This window comes from Schistocerca gregaria, chromosome 4, assembly GCF_023897955.1.
Source record: "Schistocerca gregaria isolate iqSchGreg1 chromosome 4, iqSchGreg1.2, whole genome shotgun sequence".
NCBI lineage: Eukaryota > Metazoa > Arthropoda > Insecta > Orthoptera > Acrididae > Schistocerca > Schistocerca gregaria.
The window spans coordinates 544,152,549-544,178,504 of NC_064923.1; the positions used below are offsets into that span (position 1 = coordinate 544,152,549).

General features: G+C 38.5%; 1 protein-coding gene across 14 annotated transcripts in view; it reads right to left on the reverse strand.

The window, feature by feature from the left end:
- LOC126268165 (band 3 anion transport protein) overlaps positions 1 to 25,956 on the reverse strand; it is an 811,429-nt gene that overhangs the window by 66,838 nt on the left and 718,635 nt on the right. For all 14 annotated transcript variants that reach the window (XM_049973749.1, XM_049973744.1, XM_049973747.1 and 11 more), the window contains 2 exons: positions 17,207 to 17,355; positions 12,346 to 12,540 (listed from right to left, as the gene is read on the reverse strand). In XM_049973749.1, coding sequence (XP_049829706.1) covers positions 12,346 to 12,540; positions 17,207 to 17,355 — 344 coding nt within the window. The remainder of the gene's footprint in view (positions 1 to 12,345; positions 12,541 to 17,206; positions 17,356 to 25,956) is intronic.

The window sequence follows — 25,956 nt, forward strand, 5'->3', positions numbered from 1 at the left end:
TCCACAAGCTTTCAGCTGAGTGCTCCTCAGTCACTGTCAAATGGTGACTACTCTGTGATTACTAACTTTGACGTATATAGCCATTGTATTGGCTGTGATATCACTGTTGCTCAGTCCATCACTATATGTGAGCTGTTCAAAAAGTATACGACCTAATTTTTTTTTTATTTTTAAAACCAACAATGTTGGGGCACATGCACACTGGGCATATGTTGTGCACATGCTTGATTATTTTCATCATTCTGGAAACCACTGGTGACTGGCTAGCTGTTGATAAGTAAACATGTGTACCACATTTTATGGACTATAAAACAGACTTTTTTCCTTGAAAAATTGCGTCAAAAATTCTGATGGAGTCTTAAACTCAAGATTAATACAAAAATTTCCAGTTTTTGATTTAAAATTCCTGCCAATCTTAAAAATGGTCATATATTTCACACCACGAGAAACCTATCTCTATCTGGCAACATAGATTTCAAATGACAGCAGCAGTGCATCAGTGTGATGAACATGAGTTGCAGGGATTCATAAGCCTGCTAACACTCTCTCCCTCCCACTCCGCCATCACAAACCCAGGACACTGTCTAGCCTATGATGTGTCATTGCAGCCTACAGTGCCAGTTAACTTGAATTGAAAGTGATCTGTGGTATCAATAACAATACAATATTTTTTTTAGTAGCTAGTTTCATAATGGAGAAAATAAAAGATTTTCTTATGATGTGGGCTATAAATTGAAAGTAATAAGGTATGCAGAAGAACATGGAAACAGAGTAGGGAGTGGCATTTTGAACCTAGAAAAAAAAGTAATAATAATAATAATAATTATTATTATTATTATTATTATTATTATTATTATTAATGGCGAGCTAGTAAAGAAGAACTGACAGAAATGAGGAAGACTAAAAGTGCAAATAGAGAACTGAATTCAAAATGGCATATCTAGAAGATAATGTAATGAAACTGATTCAAGGACACCATCAAAGCGGTATTGAAAATAATTCAAACACATACTTGTAAGCTAGCACTACAGTGGAACTTAACAGACTTCAATGGTGGAGTTGGCTGTTGCCACAGGTTTATGAAGTGTCATGGTGCCATGGACTAAGCATGCAAATCAAAACCAAAATATCTGAGAAAATGCCACAAGAATAGGAAGAGATAATGTCTTTCCATCACTTTATTATTTAGCATTGAAAGAGAACCAGTGTAGAACTATGTCAAATAGTGGATATGGATTAAACTGCTCTGCCATTTGATGTAATATAACGGTTGGCTACAAATGTGCTAAAACTGTAACTATAAAAATAGTTGGACATGCAAAAATGTACTATATTGTTGCCCTTTCATGGCGTGCTGACAGTACTAAACACAATCCAATCATCATTTTTAAGAGCAAAAGGATGGCAAAACCTTCTGAAATACCACCAAGAGTTGTTACTCATGTACATGATAAGTGTTAGATGAACAAGGCTGACATGAAATTACGGATTAACAAATTGTTGGAGAGTAGGAAAGATGTGTTACTGAAGAAGAGTTCTCTTCTTGTGTTGGTTCAGTTTGGCAGTAATTTGAAAAATTCTGTGAAAGAGAAATTGAGACAGGGAAATACAGAGTTTGCTGTTATTCTGAGAAGACTTACTTCACAATTGCAACCTCTTGATGTCTCAATACACAAACCATTTAAAGTGTATATGAGAAAGAAATGGAACAAACAGATGATGGATGAAACCCAACATGAATTCGTGCCAAGGGGTGCTTAAAATGACCTACAATCAAACAAGGGTGTCAGTGGATAAAACAGTTGTGGTCTACAGTGAGAGAAAACATAATCATTAAATCTTTCAAGAAGTGCAGCATAAGTAATGCACTCAATGGCAGTGAAAATTGTCTTTATATGAAGAGAACAATAATGACAACATAGAATAAGAAGAAGAAAAAAAAGTTCTGATCAAGATTTTCAGGAATTTTAAAGGTCAGTTTGGTTTTATAAACAGAATTTTTTTTTTACTCTGACATTGTAATCTAATAATAAAAATGGTAAAAATTTAATTAAAAAACTGCTCAAAAATTAAGTACATAGCGTCTTATAGTCCATAAAATATGGTAAGTGTTAGTCATCGGACTTCATGTTGTGGTCAAATTGCGGAAAAAGTGGACCATATCATTATATCAAATTTTGTTTTAGGCTGAACGATTCTCAAGTTGAAACAATCTGCAAGAATCAACAAATGTTTTGGGATGAAGCAATGGGTACAACTGCTTTGGAGATGACTGCTCATCAGTAAGTTCAGGTAGGCCATCAACATTTGCAAATGAAGTTGTTAACTGATCTCACAAGGACCCTGGTGATACAGGATAGATGAATCATGACTAGAGAACTTGCAGCTGACATTAAAATTAATGTGGGATCAATTCATTCCATTTTCATGGAACATTTGGACCTAAGGAGGATCTCATTAAAATTTGTGCAAAAGCTGCTAACAAGTGAACAGAAGCAATTTCATTCGGAGATCGCATAGGACATGATGGATACTGTGAGCAGTAATCCCAACTGTCTTAACACAGTGATAACAACTGACAAGTGCTGGGTTCATGGGTATGACCCAGAAATGAAATATGAGTCATTGCAATGAAAGTGTCCATCCTCCCTGAGACCAAAACAAGTAAGGCATGTCCACAGCAATGCGAAATTCATGCTGAAAGTCTTTTTTTACTCCAATGGCATGGTCCAACACAACTACGCCCCACATGATACTAACGTCAATTAGAAGTGCTAACAAGAGGTTCTACATCACCTTTGTGAAGCAGTGAGACATAAATGGCCAGAACTGTGTGCAGCAGGCAGTTGACACCTTCACCATGATAATGCGCCCACTCACCATTCTCAATTAATTCAGAGTTTTTTTGGGCAAACACAACATGGCTGTGTTTTATCATTCTCGTTATTCTCCTGACCTAGTACTGAGCGGCTTCTGGCATTCCCTAAACTGAAAAAGACTATGGAAGAGACCAGATTTCAGAACACGGAAGACATTATGCCATATTTGATGGAGCAGCTGTGCACCATATGAAAAGAGGCTTTCCAGCGATGCTTTCAGCAGTGGCAGCAGCATTGGGAGAGGTGGTAGAAACTGAAGGGGATTTCTTTGAATGTGGCTAGTGTCAAACAACTGTATATGAATAAAGAGTAGTTTCGTAAATAAAAGTCAGATGCTTTTAGAACAGCCCTTGAATACGGCAATGTCTCCGACCTGAGTCTGCCACATTGTCTGCTTTACCCTAATGATCACCAGCACAGCTGAAATTGCTGTCTTTATTGATGTGTTGTCAGAGCTGTGATCTCTATAAATTCTGTAATTATGCCCTTTAGAAAACATTAGGTTACCTGTTGAGAGAGGTGTCACTAATGCAATGTTATGTTCATTTTCCAATGCCTGTTCAGCTACTGCTGATTTCTCTACATAGTCATAAAAGGATGAGCACAGAAACCACACAGCAGTCTGTTTATAATGGCCAAAGAGCATCTCAGTGAAAAGCTCCTGGATGTATAACCACTTGAGATGGCTACAAGACCACATATTCTTACATTTCTAGCACATGTTCGAGTTTGAGCCGCTTCAACTGAGGGCTATAGTCCACATCATGGAGAAATGCCTGACATTCACTGTTACACACACAAAACAACATGACTGTTATTCGATCACAACTATGGTCTGCTTTGCTGCAGCCACCTAAAGGTAATATTGTCAAATACTATTTCTTAAGACAACCAGCCAAACTGTACTGCTCACTATAAAAGGAAGCATCTGCAATAGGATTTTCAGAATGTATCTATATTTGTAGAAATATAAAAGCAGTGCACCAGAAAGTTCCAAGTCTTGTGCTACACAAAAAAACTACAGCAAAACACCATCTGGTACAAAATGTAAGCGTGTAATGTGTGATGTGCCATGAAAAACCCAAACTTGTTGAAACTATTAACACACTGCAAGAAACTGTGTGCACATCAATGGAGAAAAACAAAGTAGTAGCTGAGAGGATCAAAAAGACTGGAAGTGAATATAATAGACTAAAGACCACCAAGCAGGCTGAAAGTGGATGTAACAAAGGAGAAGCGCGTATAGTGGCCGAAGATAACCTTACTAATGCCAGTACTCCAATGCATGCTGCTCACTACTCAAATGCAGCACATACAGGGTTAGTCGCTAATTATTTCCACCAAGAATAACTCCAAAAGTATGATAAGAGCTGAAAAGTTGGTGGGACAAAAGTTGCATGGGACAATAGAGGCCACAATATGATGTTGGTTTTTTGTTGTTATGTGGAGTTGCTTCAGAGATATGAAGGTCAACTTCGTTTTTTAAAATGGGATGCTATAGTTTGGTACTTATTTTCTGATAGCTGCTATCGAGGCGAATCCAATGATGTGTAACAGTAAGGTCTTTGAAGGTCAACGAAGGTCACAAAGGTGGCATGAACGTCCATTTACAGAAGATGTTCGAAGTGATAACCATTGGTATCAATGCAGTGATGCAATCTTCTTATCATGGATTAAGTGGTATTCCTTATCACTTTGGCACTTATCGAAGCACATGCTCTGACAATTCTCTCTCACATATCTTGAGGTGTAGTTGGAACATTTTTAATTCCTACAAGAAAAAATCTAGAGGCGTTTCAAGTCTGGCAAACAATCCAGCCATGACACATCTCCTCCACATCCAATCCAATGATATGAGAATTGTTTCTGCACCTCATTTCAAGCCATCAGCAAAAAATGTGTTGGACACCCATTGTATTAATAACACATCCTGTTCCTTGTTCCTAAAGGTATTTCTTCCAATAACAGATCTAATGTTTCTTGCAGAAATGTGGTGTACTTCCTATCATTAAGTTTTCCTTCAATCAAGTAGGGGCCTATAATTCTGTCCTCCAGAATCACACACCAAACATTCACTGACCACGGCTTTTGGTGTGCAACTTACCATAGCCAACATGGATTTTCAGTTGCCCAATAATGCATGTCATGCAAATTAACATTTCCATGGTTTGTGAATGTAGCCTCGTCAGTAAATAAAATCAAATTAATAAATGTGACATCCCTCTGAATCTGAAGTTAGAGCCCATCAGCAGAATTCAGTGCGACACATGCAGTCCATACCAATTAATTCTTGGTGGAGACTAATATGGTAAAGATGATATTTATGGTGACGCAGAACACAAATAATACTTCTCTGGCTCATGCCAGATTCCCTTGCAATTTGACATGAACTAATACAAGGATCTCGAACCACAGTAGCAAGAGTACCAAATTCCATTTCCTCGTCAGTAACTTTCCTTTGCTGGATATGATCAGATGCACTAAAGATCCAGCTGTTCTCAATTTATCATACACATATTTAAATATACAACGAGTAGGGTGAGTACATTGAAGATATCTTTCAGCTTGTAAGTAGCTAGCTCTCACTGAATTTCATTGGCATTCTCCATAAATGAGAAGTAGATCGACTTGTCCTTCAAAGGAATACACCATTCACATTCACTTGATTCGATGATTCTAGTCTTACTGTTCCTATTAGTGTTGTATTGTAAAACCATTGAATGGTGTTTACATGTCCATGGCATGTTAGGTGGATACGCCATATTCGGCGAATATTTACTATTAGCACAATATACGAGAGATAACTGTCAGAGCATGTGCTTCTATAAGTGCCAGAGTGATAAGGAATACCACTCAATCCATGATAAGAATATTGCAGCACTGCATTGATACCAATGGTCATCACTTCAAACACCTAAATGGACATGCATGCCACCTTTCTGACCTCTTTGACCTTCAAAGACCTTACTGTTACACATCATTGGATTCATCTCGATAGCCGCTGTCTAAAAAAATAAGTACCAAACCAAAGCACCCCATTTAAAAAACAAAGTTGACCTTCATATCTCTGATGCGACCTCACCTAGCAACAAAAAATCAACATCATATTATGGCCTCCATTGTCCCATGCAACATTTGTTCCACAAACTTTTCAGCTACCATCACACTTTTGGAGTTATTCTAGGTGGCAATAATTAGAGACTCACCCGGTATATTATGTCCTCTACAGTAAAAAATTATTGTGTGTTGCATCAAAGAACTTAATCAAAAATGACTAAATTATATGCCAGGAGGAAAAGGATGCAAAAATTACACAAACTGTATATCCACATCTGCCAAAATCATCACTTGAAAATGAAATATGGTCACTGTAGAGGTGATGCACATGAAATAAAAAGAGTTATCAATAAGATAAGCATCTTAGCTCATATCACACTGACCAAGGACTATCAATAGTAACCAATATTTCTCAAATCTGCAACAGTTTGGAGAATATTCATAGGATCAAAGAATATAGATCTGGTAGAGAACTTTACACAATTAAGGCCTTCACCTCAACTAGCGTGGAAAAATCATCCACCAACTGTAATTTGTGACTTCATCGCATATGCAATGAACAATGTGACCTCGGGACACTCAGAGTTGAACAAAGAGAGTACTACAACAGAAGAAAATAGTAGGAATGGGTGTAGACAGAATACACTGGGCAATTGGGTGGTGGAATAATAAGATAAAACTGCATCTTCCCAGGCTTTCAGTGTGTGGAAACAGACCAACTTGAAGAAATGGGTAGTGAAAAGTACGTTGTTCAGATCTTCAACTGAAATGTATTTTTTTTTACAGAAGATTGTGTAACTGCATAACAAAAACTGGCAATTTATTAACAAAACATTAGAGGCCTCTGCAGCAAGATATAAGAACTCATAACCAAAGTCTATGAGTAACAAAGTATAGATTATGCTTATGTTCAGTCATTTAGTGAACACTATATTAATTCTGGTGCTGAAAAACTTGTGATAAATAATTACTACTTAGCTAGATCAATCTGTAGCAAATATAAAGAAAAAGGTGGTGCTGGCACCTGAGTAAAAAACAATGTGAAATGCAGAGCATGTTATTTGCAGAATTATTGTTTGGAACAACATTTGGAAGTGTGCCACAGAAATGTCTTAAATTAATTCTCTTGTATCAGTAGCAAAAGATGGAACCTAAAAAATCTGGTGTCCATATATAACATTGTTTCTATAGTTACATTAATTACTAGAATAACCTCACGTACAAGCACACTAATTCATAGACCAGACCAAAGTTGGTGATACAATTACCAGACAAGTTCTGAATGGTCTCTCTGATTGACAAATACTCACTATTAACAGTTAAGTACGTATGAGAATGAAAGTGGCCCCGAAAGGAAATTAGCTAGGATAATTCATGATGAAAATATCCAGACTTTTATATCATATCTCCCAGGCATAGCAAGGAGATCTGTTTAGAGTTTAAATAATGCTAAGTTCAAGCGCAATCTTTTCAGTAATGAAGTGACACTGACATTTGAAAGCATCTTCCCAAAAAGGATATGTAAGACCGAAACCAAAATACTCACCAGAAAGTCCTGGATAACCACTGCTATTAAGATTTCATGCAAAAGGAAACAAAAGCTGTATGTCACCTCAAAAAATTCAGACAACCTCAGTTGGTGTGATGAATGGCAGTTAGCCCTAAATGTGGAAAAATGTAAGTTGACACGGATGAGTAACAAGATCAAACCGGTAAAGCTCGGATACAGTATGTTCAACTTGATACAGTCAAGTGGTTTAAATATCTGGGTGTAATGCTGCAAAGTGATATGAGATGGAAAGAGCATGTGAAAACTGTTTTTGGGAAGGCAAATGGTTGACTTTGCTTCATTGGAAGAACTTAAGGAAAGTGGTTTACCTGTAAAGGGAACCGCATATAGGTTGCTGGTGTGACCTATTCTTGAGTACTGCTTAAGTGTTTGGGATCCATAACAGGTCAGATTGAAGGAAGACATCAAAACAACTCAGAGGCAGGCTGCTAGACTTGTTACCGGTAGGTTCAAACAACAAGTAAGTGCAATGGAGATGCTTTGGGAACTCAAATGGGAATTACTGGAGGGAAGACGATGCACTTTTTGAGAAACGCTATTCAGAAACTTTAGAGAACCAGCATTTGAAGCTGACTACCAAACAATTCTACTGCCACCGACATATAATGCGCATAAGGACCCTGAAGATAATACAGGAATTCAGGGATCTTACAGAGGCATATAGACAGTTATTTTTCCCTCGCTCTGTTTGCGAGTGGAACAGGACAGGAAATGACAATTGGTGGTACAGGGTCCCCTCCACCACACACCATATAGTGGCTTGCGGCCCTCCACCACACACCATATGGTGGCTTGCGGAGTTACCTAGGAAGATGTAGTTAAATCACTATAAGAAATATTCTAAAATAATAAGTAAGGTTATTCAAAAGTCAAAAAATTTGTAAATAGGTTCCAAAATTAATAAATGTAGTAACGAAATCAAAACTGTAGGGGTAGGGGTAAGGAGTGAGACAGTTGAAAATTGCCCCAGTAGGACTCAAAACACTCTGAAGGTAGACTAATCCGTAATCAAGAGAGGGTGGCAAAAAATTTTATGCACTCTTGTTAAATATTGTTGAGAAAACAGAACATAATAGCTCCTTACAAAAGGCCATAAAAATACTGAAAGACCATTTCCCTAATTATTTAGAGCAGATAGGTATAGCCTCTATAACCATACAAGAAGTAAGAAAACCGTAATTTCTTTAAGAAGTGAAAATTCTGCTGGTGGCAACAATATTTCCAGCAAACAGCTAAATACTACAGTAATACATTCAGTAAAGTCCCAGTTCACCTATCCAATGTCTCCCTCATACAAGGTATCTTCTCTGACAGGATGAAGATGCTTGTAAAACCCCTAAAAAAAAAAAAAAAAAAAAAAAAGGACACTGCCTCGGACATTGGACATTACAAACTATAGTCCTATCTTTCTTCTGACCACAATTTCTAAAACCCTTAAAAATTAATTTATATCAGGATAGTCAATCATCTAAAAGCTTTCCAGTAATCAGCAAAAACCATTTTGGATTCAGAGAAGGTATCTCCACAACCAAAGCTATATTTTTATTTACCAATAACATTCTGGAATGCCCTGACTAGAAGACATTGCCTGTTGACATATTTTGTGAACTGTCTGGGGCCTTCGACTGTGTCAAGCACAGAATACTTATAGAAAAAGCATGCCACTATGGAATCTGAGGACAAAAGGGCAACTAGCTAAAAATCCTAGAGGACAAATGGGCAACTAGTTCAAATCCTATCTACGGGACAGAAAACAGAAAATAGTGTTAGATGGTAACAATATGCAGATAGAAGAGGTAGAGTTCCACTGTGGGACAAAACAAAGAGTTCCACAAGGTTTTGTCCTGGGTTCCCTGTTATTTCTCATGTACAGTAAAACCCTGTATTTACATTCCTGTATTTTATGTTTTCCCACTTTTTTTGATCATTTTTGTCAGTCCCAACAGAAGTCCTATTCTCTAAATACACTGGTTTCCCATGTTACAAATTTCCCAAATATTAAGTTTTCTTTTTTCATGACCTTTAACATTGAATTTCATACAGAGCTCTGCAAGAAGTGCATCACATTCCTGCTCAAAACCAGCCTTGGAACAAAGCAGAAAATGCATGCTATACGCAAAGTTACTAATAACATAATGTAGCATTAGCATGGTAAGCAAGATTTTCATTGTCGGCGTATTTGGTCATGGCCACCTGTATTAAAGGTTTGCAATGTATGGAAGGGTGGGAAGGTATATTGAGTCACTGCCTCAATGATAAGCACAGATCTGATGAGAGTGGCTCTAATAACAATCTTCCTTCTACTCACTATGGTGTATTACAACAGCTTTAATTTAATTTCATAGTCATTTATATGAATAAACATTGCTTTTGAAAATGGTTTCCATGAATCATTGTTACTGCTGTGTGAAATACACTATTCCACACTAGCTGTATAGTATTTGGCTGGTACAACCTAATGGAAGCCATGAGCATTCCTCCTCAAGATGCTAAGTAATATGAAGACAGTTTCCACCCTCTGTATCACACAGTACATCCCAGGACTGAGTGACCTCCTAGTAAGCAACAAGATGTAGACTTTGTGGCTATTGTTCTCTACCTGTAAAGATTGCCAGTTTTGTTGTTTAAATCACAATTGTGTTACAACTTTCATTTACTACAATTTTATAATGATTATCAAAAGAAGTCTGACATTGGAACATGAATATCTTTTTAATGTGGTTTCATGGAAGACTTTTGCTTTCGTGTTTAGTTTACACTACCAAGCATGATCAATATGTGCGTGTTTGTGTTTGCCAGTACTCAGACACTGCCTTTGTGATTATCACGAAGGCAGTGGCTGATTGCTCACACCCACAAAAATACGCGTTTCCATCATTTACATTGTTTGAATTTCATAATTTGAACAATATAAAGAGACTGACAATAAGAGGAATTTATTCATTTTCACTCACTGTGTTTCCTGTGCCCTCCTTTATCTTACACTTTCCTGCACTTTACACTTTTTTGGGTCAGTCCACTGAAAAGTGTAAAAAGAAGAGTTTTACTGTATATTAAAGACCCACTTCTGTTCCCAAACAAAGCAAGCAAAATTACAGTGTTTGAAATTACACAAGTATTGTGACAGACAGTTAAAACATCCACCAACCTAATCAAATACTCACAGATGTTCTGAATTGGTTCACAGCAAATTCTCAGTCAAAAAACCTCAGAAAAACCCCAATTACATTTATTTCCATTCTGATCATGAAAGCCCACAGGAAATAAACTTTGCACATGAGAGCGAGCATATACAGAGGGTACACTGTTCAAAATTCTTAGGCATCCATATAGACAACAAGTTTAAGTGGAAACACCACATGCACTAAACCATGAAAAGGCTAAGCTCAGCAAAATTTGCTATCCAGATAATTGCCAAAACTGGGGGCATCAATGACTCAAAATCTACCAACTTTGGCTACTTTCATTCACTTATGTGTCATGGAATAATCTTTGGGCCAATTCAGCACTGTAGAAAAAAGTTTTTGCACCTCAGTAAACGGTTATCCAAATTTTGTGTGGAGTGTTTCCAAGAACATCATGTCAATGTTTTTAAGCAAATAGGGATACAAACCACTACCCCACAATATCTCTTTCAATCATGAGATTGATGCTTCCAGTACTTCTCAGTATGAAATGAACAAGTCATACCATCATCGTAACACAAGAGGGAAATGTTACATACACTGTGACTTCATAAATTTGTCTATGGAGCAAAAAGGTGTAAAGTACACAAGCACAAAAAGCATCAATGCACTGCCAAATAATACCTTCTGTAATGTATCTTGCTGCTTTAATTACATTAATTTGTGTTCTGCAAGTTAAGAGATGGCTGTTTTTTTCTTAATAAAGAACTGTTTAGATAATATCTGGAAATTGTATCTTAACCTCTGTTTGTGAGTATAATTAGAACTTAATGATAGTGCTTTTCTAGTGCTTTTCTATTACTATTATTTTCTAATTTTTATTCTAAATCTTTGTTTGTGGTCCTTAATGATACAAACATAATAATGAATTACATTTTTAATTCTTGAGAGGGTTTGTCTAAGATGAATTAATTGTTTAATTTTTTCTTTATTTTTTTTCTCCATCAGCTGAACAGTTTGTTATTATTTTCATTTGCTTTATTATTCAAAATTCTGGAAAAATAATTTTTATTCAAGATTTTCTTTGGATGATAAGGACTTTTTCAACATAACAATAGTGTTAGATAGTAACAATATGCAGATAGAAGAGGTAGAGTTCCACTGGGGGACAGAACATAAAGAGTTCCACAAGGTTTTGTCCTGGGTTCTCATGAACAGTTACAATGCAGAACTAGATCCATGGATACATAGCGCAATAAATAAAAGACAGCTTATGTGTTTTGATTTTGGTAGAAAGAGGAACCCATTATTTTCTGCCAAAAATGTGGATAAGGCAGAACTTTTACTTAGTTATAGCTTTTAAGTGGATTATCAAGCTCTCATGTCTTTCCATGCAGTTTGTGGAGATTACAACCTTAAATCATAGAATATAATTTTAATGGTTACTGGGATACATACAGCATATTTCAAATTTCCACATACCTGTTAACAGAAAATGAAAAAGAAAACTGATGCTGCACAGTGTAACTACTCTATCTAACTACCAGTTACACGAAAAAATTATATATGAAAATCAGCAAATGAAATTTAAAATCTTGAAATCATTTGAACAAGAATATCCTAACAGTGGGTTTGGGAACTTCATTCTCTGTCCTTCCATCTAGTTTTATGAATAATGAGTTATCAATATATTATACTGTCACTGCATACTAACCTTAATCAGTTTCATTACACTTTCAACTATATACAGTGCTGATATTAGAGCTGCAAATATTTCCTCGGTGAATCTTGTGAAGAGCTTTACCATAACACTTCCTTCAAAGGCAACAACGACCAATGCAATGACTGTTAGCCAGAATCCAATATATACTCTCACTGTGAGGAATTCAAGGCCATTTGTCTCACAGAACTGTTGAAAAATTTATAATATATTATTCACAAACGAATTATTTGTATGTGAAGAAAACAATTTTGATAATAAATACCATTTTTGTGGAAAAGATGAAAGATTATTACATTTCAATGCACAGATGACAGTTACATCATGATAACAAGCACAGTGGAAGAAATTGTACTTTCAGTGGTAATTTTTTTTTTAGAATATTGCATCTTTCAGAACACTATTGTAAACTTCAACTTATTTGCATATATTAATATTTACTGTATAAAAAGGAAAATAGTATGTAGAAAATTATTAATGTCACGAAGATACAAACCACTTGCATAGCACTTGCCTTCATCAGGTGCAACTCATGGTACAGTTCATACAAAAAACATAAAAATAAATAACAGCACTCCTGGCTTACAGAATAATAGTCTCCCTCCTCATAGAAGAAAAGAGTGAATGCTTCGAGTAGTTTGGGCACAGAAGAGAAGAGGAGTAAATATCACAAAGGGTAAGCAAATGAAGCAGAGGCATCGGATGTCACTCAGTCAGACAGCAGGCAAGAGGATACTCCTACAAAATCCTTCTTAAACAAGGATCTAAATGACTTTCCACACTGTCCCCTCTTTCCAAACAAATTCCTCTTTTCTCTCCACGAAGACAGACTTAACAGTTCTGCAAACTATGACAGCCAAATTTAACTCAATTGTAATGGGAATTGCATCTCCCAAAGATGAGTACTGGCCAGCCTCTCTGTCTCTTTGAGAATTTAATTATGATGTTTACTGTATGGTTTCCTGAAGTTCTTCCCAAACATATGACTGCTCTGGTACTTCCCCCTTGGTGTCTCCTACCACCCTCAAATCATCAACGAACAACTCTGCTGTCATCCTCTCTCCTATTTCACTTACCACTTGTAACCACCCTGTATTCTCTCCTCTCACTCTCAGTGCCATGTGCTTTCTCTGATTCCAGTACATCTCTCCCATACTCATGGTGATGTTCCAGAAAGCTGTTTTGCTGCAAGTATGAAATCTACTGTGCATCTGACTGGGCTGAAACCATGCTATTCTTCTCTCAGCTACTTTTCCAACATTCTCCAGAATATTTTCAAAAGTTTTCACTCAGTGTTATAAGAGTAATGACCACAAAGCTTTTTAAAAAATTCTTTGAGCTTTCCGTTTCCCAGCCAAGCAGAATCTCTCATTACCATACAATTAATACATCCTTGCCTCTTCTGCTGCTCTGCCGATTTCAACATTTAGTTCATCCAACTCCAATGCCGCTCCTCCTTTCATGTTTTTAATGCCTCCATCCATTTCTAACTATATTAGATCATTTGCCATTTTTGGTTCACCTTTTCTCTCTTTCATATTCCTGCCTTCTTCCAATACTCAGCAAATCACCAAAATATGCACTCCACAGTTCTCTGAGGTCATACTCCTCATCTACTTCTTTCCTGTAAACTATTCTTACATTCTCTGATATTCTTTATTTATTTCTGATTGTTCCATGGATTATTTTCTTATTTACTTTGGTATTCTGTTCCACCGTTATTGGCCATTTTTCCACCCACTTTCTCTTTTACTCAGTTACCACTTTTAGTGACTTCTTCTTTCCCACTTTATGTTGCTCCTTTGCCTCTATTGTCCTATGTTGACTTACTTTTACATAAATATACTTCTTTAGCTTCAGAATTCCACAAAGAAGGTGTTTCCTTGTACCTCATCCTTTACCACTTCTTCCACACACTCCTTTACCGTGTGCCCTTAGAACTCCACAATTCTTCCGTAGTTTGTAGCTCACCCAGCAGGAATTTGTTTCTTATCTTCCTCTCATATTGTTCTCCTAACTATGCTTCTTTTACTTTCCAGGCTCTTAGTCACCTCTATTGATCCTCTGTTTCTTTTCTCTCCTTCATGTCTCTGATATACATTACTAACATCCAATATGCATTACCAAATGATTGGTGGTATTACATTCATATATGCTATGTTTCTCATCCTTACCTCTCTTGCTAACATAAAATCGACTATCAAATTTTTAAGGTGTGCAAGAGTATAGCCTAAAATATAATGGAAAGAAGTGTGAACAGGTGGACACAACATGGAAAAAGGACAGACATGTAGTAAACTTGAGACTGGGCAGGGAGCTGCTGGAAATGAGGAAGGTTCCAAGTGCCTGTGTAGCAAAATACAGGAAAATAGGAGAAATTACAAAGAGATAAGTAAAAGTGCAAGGCTAGTTAACAGCTTTAAGAGAAATTTGGGAGGAATCATATGGAATAAAGAAGTTACCCAGAAAAGTAAGAGGTGGTATACAAGACATATTATGTGGCAACTGCCTTGTTTGCTGCAGAAACCTGGATCATGAAAAGAAGAGGCAAAAGTAAGATAGAAGCAAATGAAACGAAGTTCTTGACAAGTTTAAAAGATGTAACAAAAACTGAAAAGATGAGAAATAAAAGTGTTAGGGAGATTTTATGACAGCCATGCAAGATAAGATCGGGTTATGGGCATGTGAAGAGAATCGACGAAAGGAGGGTACCTAACTAAGAAGTCACAAAAGACGGTGGTAGAAGGCATGATACCAATGGGAAGGTCAAGAGACAAGCTGCTAAAAGGAGCTGAAGAAAGTATTCGGTAGAGAGGAGAAGATTCGGCATGAGTAATGACAAAAAAGTGGTGAGAAAGCTAAAGAATATGGTGAAGATTTGTACTTCCTGCAGACCTTACTGTACAACAGGACAATGACTGTATCAACAGAAGACACTAGGAGAACTTGTATGTCAATTAGAACTTGTTACTAGCGGGAAACTGTAAATGATGAAAGTGACTGTATGCCTTTATAATCAAGAGATGATCAAAAATTTTACATTCAAAGGCCGTATAGTCCATAATCAGTATGCCAATCAGGCAAAATGACCTTGAGCATTAAAGCAATCATCTCACCAACACACCAGGTTGAGATACCTGTTTGGTAAAACACTGTGACCTGCTGCATGAATAACTCCATAGCTGCCTGTTGCACATCCTCACCTAACAGGAATTGTTGGCCCTTCAAGGCCCCTTTAAGGGACTGAAGGTGTGATAATTACATGGGGAGTGCATGGTACTACAGGGTGGTGCTTCAGTGTCTCCCAGTTGAGTTGGCATAACTTCTGTATTATAATGTTTGCAATATGGGGATGTGCATTACCAGGACGTAGCAGCACCCCTTTTGGGGGGAGGGGGGTTCGACAGACATGCTGCCCCCTAGACATTCTTCATTCTCCAATGGATGCCTACCAGTGAAACTTCCTGGCAGATTAAAACTGTGTGCCGGACCGAGACTCGAATTCGGAACCTTTGCCTTTTGCGGGCAAGTGCTCTACCAACTGAGTTGCCCAAGCATGACTCACTCCCTGTCTTCACAGCTTTACTTCTGCCAGTACCTCGTCTTCTACCTTCCAAACTTTACAGAAGCTCTCCTGTGAACGTTGCAGAACTAGCACTCCTGAAAGAAGGTCCCGAGTTTGAGTCTCGGTCCAGCACACAGTTTTAATCTTCCAGGAAGTTTCATATCAGTGCAGACTCCACTGCAGAGTGAAAATCTCATTCTGGAAACATCCTCCAGGCTGTGGCTAAGCCATGTCTCCACAATATCCTTTCTTTCAGGAGTGCTAGTTCTGCAAGGTTCTCAAGAGAGCTTCTGTAAAGTTTGGAAGGTGAGAGACCAGGTACTAGCAGAAGTAAAGCTGTGAGGACGGGGCGTGAGTCGTGCTTGGGTAGCTCAGTTGGTAGAACACTTGCCCACGAAAGGCGAAGGTCCCGAGTTCGAGTCTCGGTCCGGCACACAGTTTTAATCTGCCAGATAGCTTCATATCAGCACACACTCAGCTGCAGAGAGAAAATCTCATTCTGGATGCCTACCAGTGTTTGCCCTTCAGCAGCCAAGAAGAGAAGAATAGCACATTGGTCATGTTTCGACACATTTGGCAATAACGTCAACATAGTTTACATTTCCACATCGCAAAGACATGAATGCCACACTAATTCCATACCTACATGTTGGTGGGTGGTTATATACCCACATCAGAGTCACACTACGTTAGTCCCATGCATGCATACAGGAATAAATCAAAAGTGTAATAAGTGAATATTCTCTCTCCACAGAATGACCACAGCACATGTACTATTATTAAATGTTTTTTTATTGCCGCTGTAACTTGCGATGAGGTTTATAACTCAAAATATGTTGTATCATTAAATAATTCACATAGTTAACAAATTTTGTGATTCATAGTGGTTTCTGAAAAATCTTTTCATGTTTTTGAAACAGTCACAGTCAATTAACAGTCAATGTGGCTTTAAATTGTAACTCCAGGTTGTAATATCAAAAATATCAGGAAAACGATAGATTGCTACTCACCATTGAGATGACATGTTGAGTTGTAGACAGGCACAACAAAAAGACTGTTACTCATTTAGCAAATGAAAACACTCAAGAAAGCACACCTCATGCACACACAACTGCCATCTCTTACAGTTTGAACGGGTCTAAGCTGCCAGAGATGGCAGTCGTGTGTGTAAGATGTGGTTGCTGTGTGAATTATTCAAACACAACTTCAAGTATCACTAGTTAATTTTTTATGTAAAAAATGTGTATGTAATATTCTGGTACATAGAACTATTTGGATACAGTAACTTACACTGTATAAACTCTCATCAAACAACAGCAGAGGTCCAGTTGTTCCTACAATTATAAGTGGCTGGCCTGATAGCAAGGCAAAAAATATTCCTGCAGCTGATGTTGCTATTAAAGTTTCAGAAATTCCAATCAAATTGTTTGTTTTATCAGCTGCAACAGAAGATACAGATCGAGTAGTATAGTTTACATACCAATATAGTGGCACATTAATTATATAAATCATTTGATTACCACTAGTGTCCATTTTCTAAATTAAAAAGTGCACAAAATAATATAATATGCTGACCACTACAAGACAAATGTTATGACTTTTAATTGAAAGTAAAATCTTAACATATTTATCCAAATAAAATAAAAAATTTGCTGGATTATGTAATCTTGTTGTAAATTACTTAGAATTTGCTATGGATATGCATGATAATGTGTGATTAGGAACATGCAGTGACATTACATAAGGATAACGAACTGTAGTGACAGGCACACTTGGTGAAGTTTCTGTATTGTTATAATGTTAGTAACATAATGTAAACAAAAAAGAAATATATTAAATTTACAACTTCTTTTTACAAGCAGAGAGAATAAATTTTAATCGGATGAGGATGTAATAATAATAACAATAACAAATCATATTTGTAGAATAAAATATTTTTTGGGAGCTAGAAGGAAGAGGAGTGTATGTATCAGCCATGATACATAGCTATCGAAAACAGCAGGGCAATGAACAGTGTTTAAATTAAGCAAGACGGCATGGCGGAGTTTTTCAATACAGCTCCCTGCAATCATATGCTATCCACAGAGTAGGGAGACATTACTGTCATAATGTTTTATTTTGCGAATAGACTTAAGATAATCAAAGGTCTTGGCAGGGTCACAGAAAATACTAATAGCAGCACTCAACTACTTTAATAGACTTCACAGAAGTCAACTATGAGTCGTAAAAGACAGAAAGGATTTTCTCAGTCATATACAACGATGCTTGCATATCAGGAATTATGAAAAGTCAGCAACAGCCAATCATCTGCATGAAACTGGTCACCTGTTAAATGTTTTAGACGATGAGTTGGAAATCCTGCACATGGAAAAGACAGAAAAAAAAAAACTAGACTTGTTGAGAGGCTTAGAATCCTCCATTCACGAGAAAAAATTCAATAATATTTTTAATACACCAGAACGAGACTTTTAACACCTCTTGGATTTATATTAATGCAAATAAATAGTTATAAGTATTTTGTATTATGTGGAAATATAGCTAGAGGTTGGCCAAATAACAGCTTTGTAAACATAAACACAAGTTGTGCGTACACATTGGTGCCTTGTGCATAACAACTTACAATAACCTCCAGACACCAGGAGAATTGCCAAGTGGATACTTTTGGTACCTACACTTGTAGAAGAGAATATGGCCTTATGGCCTACTACATTGTTGTGGTGTCTGAAGTAAACAATTGTACGTGAGACATGGATCTATATTTTGTTTGGTGAATGCCGCAAACTGAGTGTCAACAACTAGATGATGAAAGCATTTTTTTCTTGAAACACTTACAATACCTGAATTGAATCAAGTACTATTAAAGTGGTTGCATGCAAAGTCTAATAAGTGGTGCCTGACATAACAGAAATTGATAAATTTAATGTACTAATGGGTAATTGTTCTAACCTTGAACACAATAAAGAGCCACTCATGAGAGACTACCTATTTATAAAGTCATAGTGTGACAATGGAAGTACAATACAGTTTAGAGTACATACACAAGACTGCAGTCTGCAGCTAGTGTATGACTGTATGAGAAGCATTTGGCTACCAGGAGCTGCCTACTATTGGCTGTAGACAATAGAGGTGCCAGGTCAAGATTGGTGGGCCAGAGAAGCCGAATGCTACACACTACTCAGATGTGTGTGCATATCAACAAGTGTCATGGTAGTGGTGGCAAAGGGACAGTAATGTGTAGGTTTCTACCCAAATCATCCTCCTTCACTGGGGGGAAAGAGCGACCGGACACCAGCTACTCCACTGTGCGCTGACAGTTAAAACATCCGTATTGTCTGAAGCAGCCAATCAGCACAAACTAGCAATTAAGAAAAGAATGGGTGTAAGCACAGACATGCCTGCTTCCCCCCCCCCCCCCCCCCCCCCCCCCACTCTCTAGGAGAGAAGGCAGATGACCCCTGCACCATGTAGGCAGGACCATGTCAACATCACAGCCTTCTCTAGGTGCTGTGACCTAGGGATCTGCAGTGTCATAGGCAGGTGGCACCTGAGTCACGGTAAGGGGTGCCTGCATTGGCATAAGAGTTGCCTGTAGGTGCACTGATATAGCACCTGGGTCCCCTCTGACAAGAGCGAGCACCATATGGGCATCAAGAGACCAGACTGTATCGTCTTTGATGAGGCTGGTCAACTGGCAGAGCAACCAAAGACCACATCGGGAGGGTGTGTGGGCATGACCCTGGCAGAATGGCCAGGATAGAAATGAATCTTGGAATTATATCTCAACAAAAAAAAGCCCCGATGTGAAAGGGGGTGACTGGCTTTGTCAGATAAAGCAGTTGAAGATTAAACAGAGAAACTAAAGATTTATTATCTATAACTAAGTAGAATTTGTATTGTATAAAAATACATGAATTTCTTTTAAGGCATAAACAATCACAATGGCTTATTTTTTCACTTGCGAATAGTGCTGCTGTGCTGTGTTGACCATTCTGGACACAAAAGCAATAGGACGCTCACAGTCATCTGCATTACTATGGGTCAGTACTGGCCCCACCCCACACTGGGACACATCTGTGGCCTGGGCTAAATTTTACCTGTTTGGCAGGCTGTGTGGCAAGGTACAGAACATAATTCCATAATTTGTTTCTGAGGTGCCACAAACATATGCTCATAGGATGATGACCACTTGAAAGGATCAGTTTTATGAAGCAACTGGTGCAGAGGGTGAGCCAGAGAGGATGCACATATAGTGAATCTGTGATAGTATACAATTTTAGCAAGAACACCTGTAGTTCCTGCAAACTGGCTAGACAAGGGAAAGCCGTAATAGCGGTGACACGTTGTTCAAAAACCTCCCTGTAAAGGACTGAGATACACAACAGAGCGTTAAAAAAATTGTGAATTAGTAAGATTTAACTTAATGTCAGCAGTTTGCAAAGCAGTTAAGAGAGAATGGAGGCTACTCAGGTGTTCTTTCATCATAGTGTCTGCTAGTACAATATTATCAAGATAATTGATCCAGCTAGGAATATCTGCTGTAAGTTGCTCCACAAAGTGTTGGAAGATAGTGAGAGCACTAGCCACTCCAAACATTAAATGTTGATACTGATAAAGACTGAAAGGTGCATTCACTACAAGCAAATGTTTCACTGCATTGCCTAATAGAACCTACAGGCAGGCATCAACAAAGTCAATTTTGGAAAAGAATTGTCCCTTGGCCAATATTGCAAGTAATTCATCAGCTCAAGGCAGAGGGTATGAGTAAAAAACAGAAGTGTTTTAAGGTAACTTTAATGGCATAGTGTAGCCCACTTACTTGTTGAGATCAGTTGAAAGATACCTAGTGATGTCAATCAAACCTATTCAGACTTAAGTTGCTCATGCACGAGCTGTGGCATGCCCAAGAAAAACATGGTCAAGCTAAAGGTTTAAGTGTGATACAGGTATGCACTGTGATCTCATTCTCTCACCCTAATCCCTCAGAAAACACAATGAATCTATTATTTTATAAGTTGGACTACTGTAGCCAGAATTCCACTATGTGAATAAAATCTTGGACACTGGCAGTAAAAAAACTTTTATTAAGAAGTCACTACAAATTTGGCATCAGCAGAGATGCATCTTCAGGTGGTCTGTACAAAAATTAAAACATTACAGATTTACAATTGTTTTAAAATAGATGTGTACTACCACAAAGCACCACACATCAATGAGAGCTGAATACTCACAGGTTTCTTGAACAGTAGTAACATGGGAAAGTGATTGCTTAGAGCATAAGTATAATAAAGCATTGAATGTCTTACCATGCCATAGACAGCATAAAAGTGTGCATGGTGCCAGCATAAACTGTACTGATGGGAGAGTATTAAGAGTCACAAGTACTTATTAATAAAAGTATTTTAACAGCTAATGTGGAAGATTTTAATAAAAGTATTGTAACAGCCAGTGTATGAGATTTTATTCTCAATGTATCTCTGATATTATAAAGAACCTCATCTGATACAAGATGCACAGTGTCACTAATAGAAAATTCGAAAGCAACAAAAGTGTCTAACCCAAACAAATTTTTCAGTCTGTGGATCATTAACAACCAAATGTGTAACAGGATGGACTACAAATTTGAAAGCCGTAGTGACAGTAAATTGACCAAGAAAAGGGATATGCCATTTATTGTTCAGGGGATAGGCCAAATAATGTGAACATCTGTACTTACTTGGGAATGGTTTATTAATAAGGGGTTGGATCCCCATTTGCCCATGATACAGCTCTGATTCTTCTTGAAATACTGGCACCCATTGTTTAGTCTCCACTGGAATGTTATGTCACTCTTCAATCAGAACCTCTTCTAACTCCTGTAGTGACGAGAGAGGCAGAACTCTGCACCAGAGTCAGTGCTCCAATAATGCCCACAAGGGTTTGATAATGTTCAGGTGCAGGGACGGTACTGACCAGGGAAAATGCTGTAATTCAGTTGCTTGCTCCTCATACTGTGATTGTACTGTCCTGGCTGTGTGAATGGGTGCATTATCATCCTGAACAACATTTGAATCATAGGGTGCACCTGATCACCTAAAATGTTCACATAACTGTTGGCTGTAACATGGCCTTTGAAAGTAATGATGGTATCATATGACTGCCCACACCACTGCATTTCCACCTCCATGCTCAAATGCTGGAATCAAGCAATCAGAATTGTAGGTTTCTTTTGGTGTTCTCCAGATGTAAACCTGGCCCGATGTTGGAAAAATGAAAATGACTTGTCAGATCATATGACGCATTTTCACTGATCAGCCATCCAAGATTTATGCTCCTGACACCATGTTTTACAATTCTTTGTGTTGGTTGTAATCTCTAAAGGTTTCTGCGTAGAAGCTCGTCCATATTCATTGTATGGAGTTCTTGGCAGACAGTGTTGACAGGAACAGGATCTTGAAGATGGCTACTGAGCTCTGCAGTCACTTTAGACACTGTAGTTTTGTGTTGTTTTGACACAATTCATGTTAGCATTTGACAATCTCTTCATTTAGTTTCAATTTGCACCCGCTATTACATTTACATGATAATGTCCTTTCATGTTTTGTGTAGGCTGTCATGACTGTTGAAACACTTGATCTTGAAACATTCAGTAAGTGGGCTGTCTTGGTTACTGAAGCTCCAGCTAATTGCGTCCCCACAATCTGCCCTCTTTGGAACTCTATTACTTCTTTCATTGGGCTTTGACATTGGCCTCTGAAGGCAAATACAAAGTGTGCACTACTCATAAACAACCTGCACTGATGCCTAGTCTGTACTGAACATGCACAGTCGAACATGACACATGCCTTACCTGCATTGTTGACCATCAAACATAACTATCCCATTACTACTACTGTTCAGATTATTTTGCTTATCCCCTGTACCTTACCATATGACATTTGAAGGATTCAATGACGAGTGGCCTAGCCATGCACATGTTTGAGAGCTGAGGAGTGAAACAGACACTTTGGTATCCACTTGTATCGATAACAATGCCTTACCTGCATTGTTGACCATCAAACATAACTATCCCATTACTACCACTGTTCAGATTATTTTGCTTATCCCCTGTACCTTACCAGATGACATTTGAAGGATTCAATGGCGGGTGGCCTAGCCACGCACATGTTTGAGAGCTGAGGAGTGAAACAGACACTTTGATGTCCACTTGTATCGATAACAGTTTTTTCAGCACAGACACTAAAATAAAGAGCTTATTCAGACCAACAGACAATAATGAAATAGAGTGAATATCAATATCCACTTGTTCTGAAGAAGGCTAGAAGAAAAACTGATGCAATGTGGCCTTTCTTGTGACACTTGTAGCACAATGTCACTGCCTAGGGCATACACCTCTCTCATGTTGCACAAAGAGTGTCATGACGGAACTGCCGCACTGTGCCCTTGTTGTTGTTGTCAATATGTGTGTCCATTGCAGCTAGGTTTTCTGGTTTCTCCTCTTCCCTTGCAAGCTTGTTGCTATATGATGATGTGGTTAACTATGAATGACAACGACATTGCCCCAGATGTGGGAGATTTCAAAGGACTGAACAATGCTTAAGACTTCTTCAAAGGAGTGAGCAATGCTTAATACTTCTTCCAATGATGAATCCTCATATTACAGGGCTTTCTGAAGAACTTCTTTATCAGATTTTAGGTGGATGATTGCATCTCTAACTATGGAGTCTGCATACAATTCTTTGAAGGTTTTAGTAATACAGCAACTCTTGCAGCTCAGACCCTGCAGCTCCACTGTCCAGCTTGCAGCACTGGTAAATTCTACAATGGGAATGCCTGTGACAGTAATAAAGCAAGAAACTACACATTTCATCAAAAGAGAGAGAGACCAGTTCCTGTAAGGGGGCTAAATGACGCACTGACTGGTATGAGAGGAGGAATCCATGATACAAACTAAGCCTTACATGTTTCTCTGTCCGTCACCCTTAATGCAACAAAGTGCTGACAGAGCATTTTTCATAAGCCTCCCAATCTACAGCAGGGTTGTCATAGAGCAGAAATGGCGGTGGGTACACCTGAGATGGTGGAACCTGAAGAGTCAACATAGCTACATGTTTTCCCAAGGCAGCTGTAACAAATTACTGCTGCTGGATAAGTGATTGAAGCACCACTTCCACAGATAAGGTACACGAAAAAACTATCACTGACATAGAGCATACACAAACAGAGACCCTGTAGTAAAAAACTAACTATTTATTAAGTCATGGCATCACAGCATAAGTACAATATAGTTAAGAGAAAATACACAGGACTGCCAGATGGAGCCAGCTATATAAGAAGCATTAGCCCACCAGGAGCCAGTAGCTACTACTGGCTGCAGGCGACAGTGGTCAGCGGTCAGCGGCCTCTGGTGGGGGCCCAGAGCAGCTGAATGGTGAACTACTCAAATGTGTGCACATATCGATATGCGCTGTGGTAGAGGTGGCAGATGTGCAGGTTACTACAGGTATATTGTCTTGGTTAACACTGCTAGGATCTCAATTGCTGGAGCAAAAATGGTAAAGAATGTTTTTTGGCAACCAAGATGAGAGGCAATTAACAAGTTGTGCTAAGAAAAGGAAGAAGATGTTCTATTGAATGTTTTCCTGACAATTTTAAAAGCAATTGGTGTACCAGAACAAGTGTTTAATTGGAAGTTACCTAATTACCTCTATTTTTTTTTAAATGGATGTTACTTTCATATACACACATGAAAAAAAGATAGACGTTGACTGTGGATATTGTATCACAGACACAGTCCCTTTGACTGTTCAGAGATGTCACTAAACCCACCCAAAGATGTAAACAACCATGCATGAGCTGCCCCTATTAGATGGAGGGGGGTCCAACAGCCTATCAGTTCCAGTCATTCCACCAGGAAGGAGGTACATGGCTCATTGTGTCTGTAGTTCAACTATGTCTAGAAAGTCAATGCCGCGGTTCAATTGCGTCCGCATTGTTACTTTGTGTCAGGAAAGGCTCTCAACGTGGGAAGTGTCCAGGCATCTTGGAGAGAACCAAAGTGATGTTGATCAGACATGGGGAAGATACAGAGAGACACGAACTGTCGATGACATGCCACGCTCAGGCCGCCCAAGGGCTACTACTGCAGTGGATGACCGCTATCTATGGATTATAGCTCAGAGGAACACTGACAGCAATGCCACCATGTTGACTAATGCTTTTTCTAGTAGCCACAGGATGTCATGTTACGACTCCAATTGTGCGCAATAGGCTGCATGATATGTAACTTCACTCCTGACATCCATGGCGAGGTCCGTCTTTGCAACCATGACACTATGCAATGAGGTACAGATGTGCCCAACAACATGCCAATTGGACGGCTCAGGATTGCCATCACATTCTCTTCAACAATGAGTGTTGCATATGCCTTCAACCAGACAATCATTGGAGATGTGTTTGGAAGCAACCCGGTCATACTGACTGCCTTAGGCAAACTATACAGCGAGTGCAGCAAGGTGGAGGTTCCCTGATGTTTTTCGGTGGCATTATGTGGGGCCGACGTACACCACTGGTGGTCATGGAAGGTGCCATAATGGCTGTATGATAAGTGAATGCTATCCTCTGACTGATAGTGAAACCATATCAGCAGCATTTTGGCGAGGCATTCGTCTTCATGGACGACAATTCGCGGCCCCATTGTGCACATCCTGTGAATGACTTCCTTCAGGATAACGACATTGCTCAAGTAGAGTGGCCAGCATGTTCTCCAGACTTGAACCCTATCAAACAGCCTGGGATAGATTGAAAAGGGCTGTTTATGGACGACATGACCCACCAACCATTCTGAGGGATCTACGCTGAATTGCCATTGAGGAGTGGGACAATCTGGACTAACAGTGCCTTGACAGGGTGTATATGCGGACAAGGAAAAAAATTTCCGGATTTTTCCTGGATTTCCCAGGTGAAAGTACGCCTTTTCTGTGTTATATGACAGTATACTTTATGTTGGAACTGTAAAACTTATCAATCCTTTGAATGGCTATGGTTTTATACAGTGGTGTAGA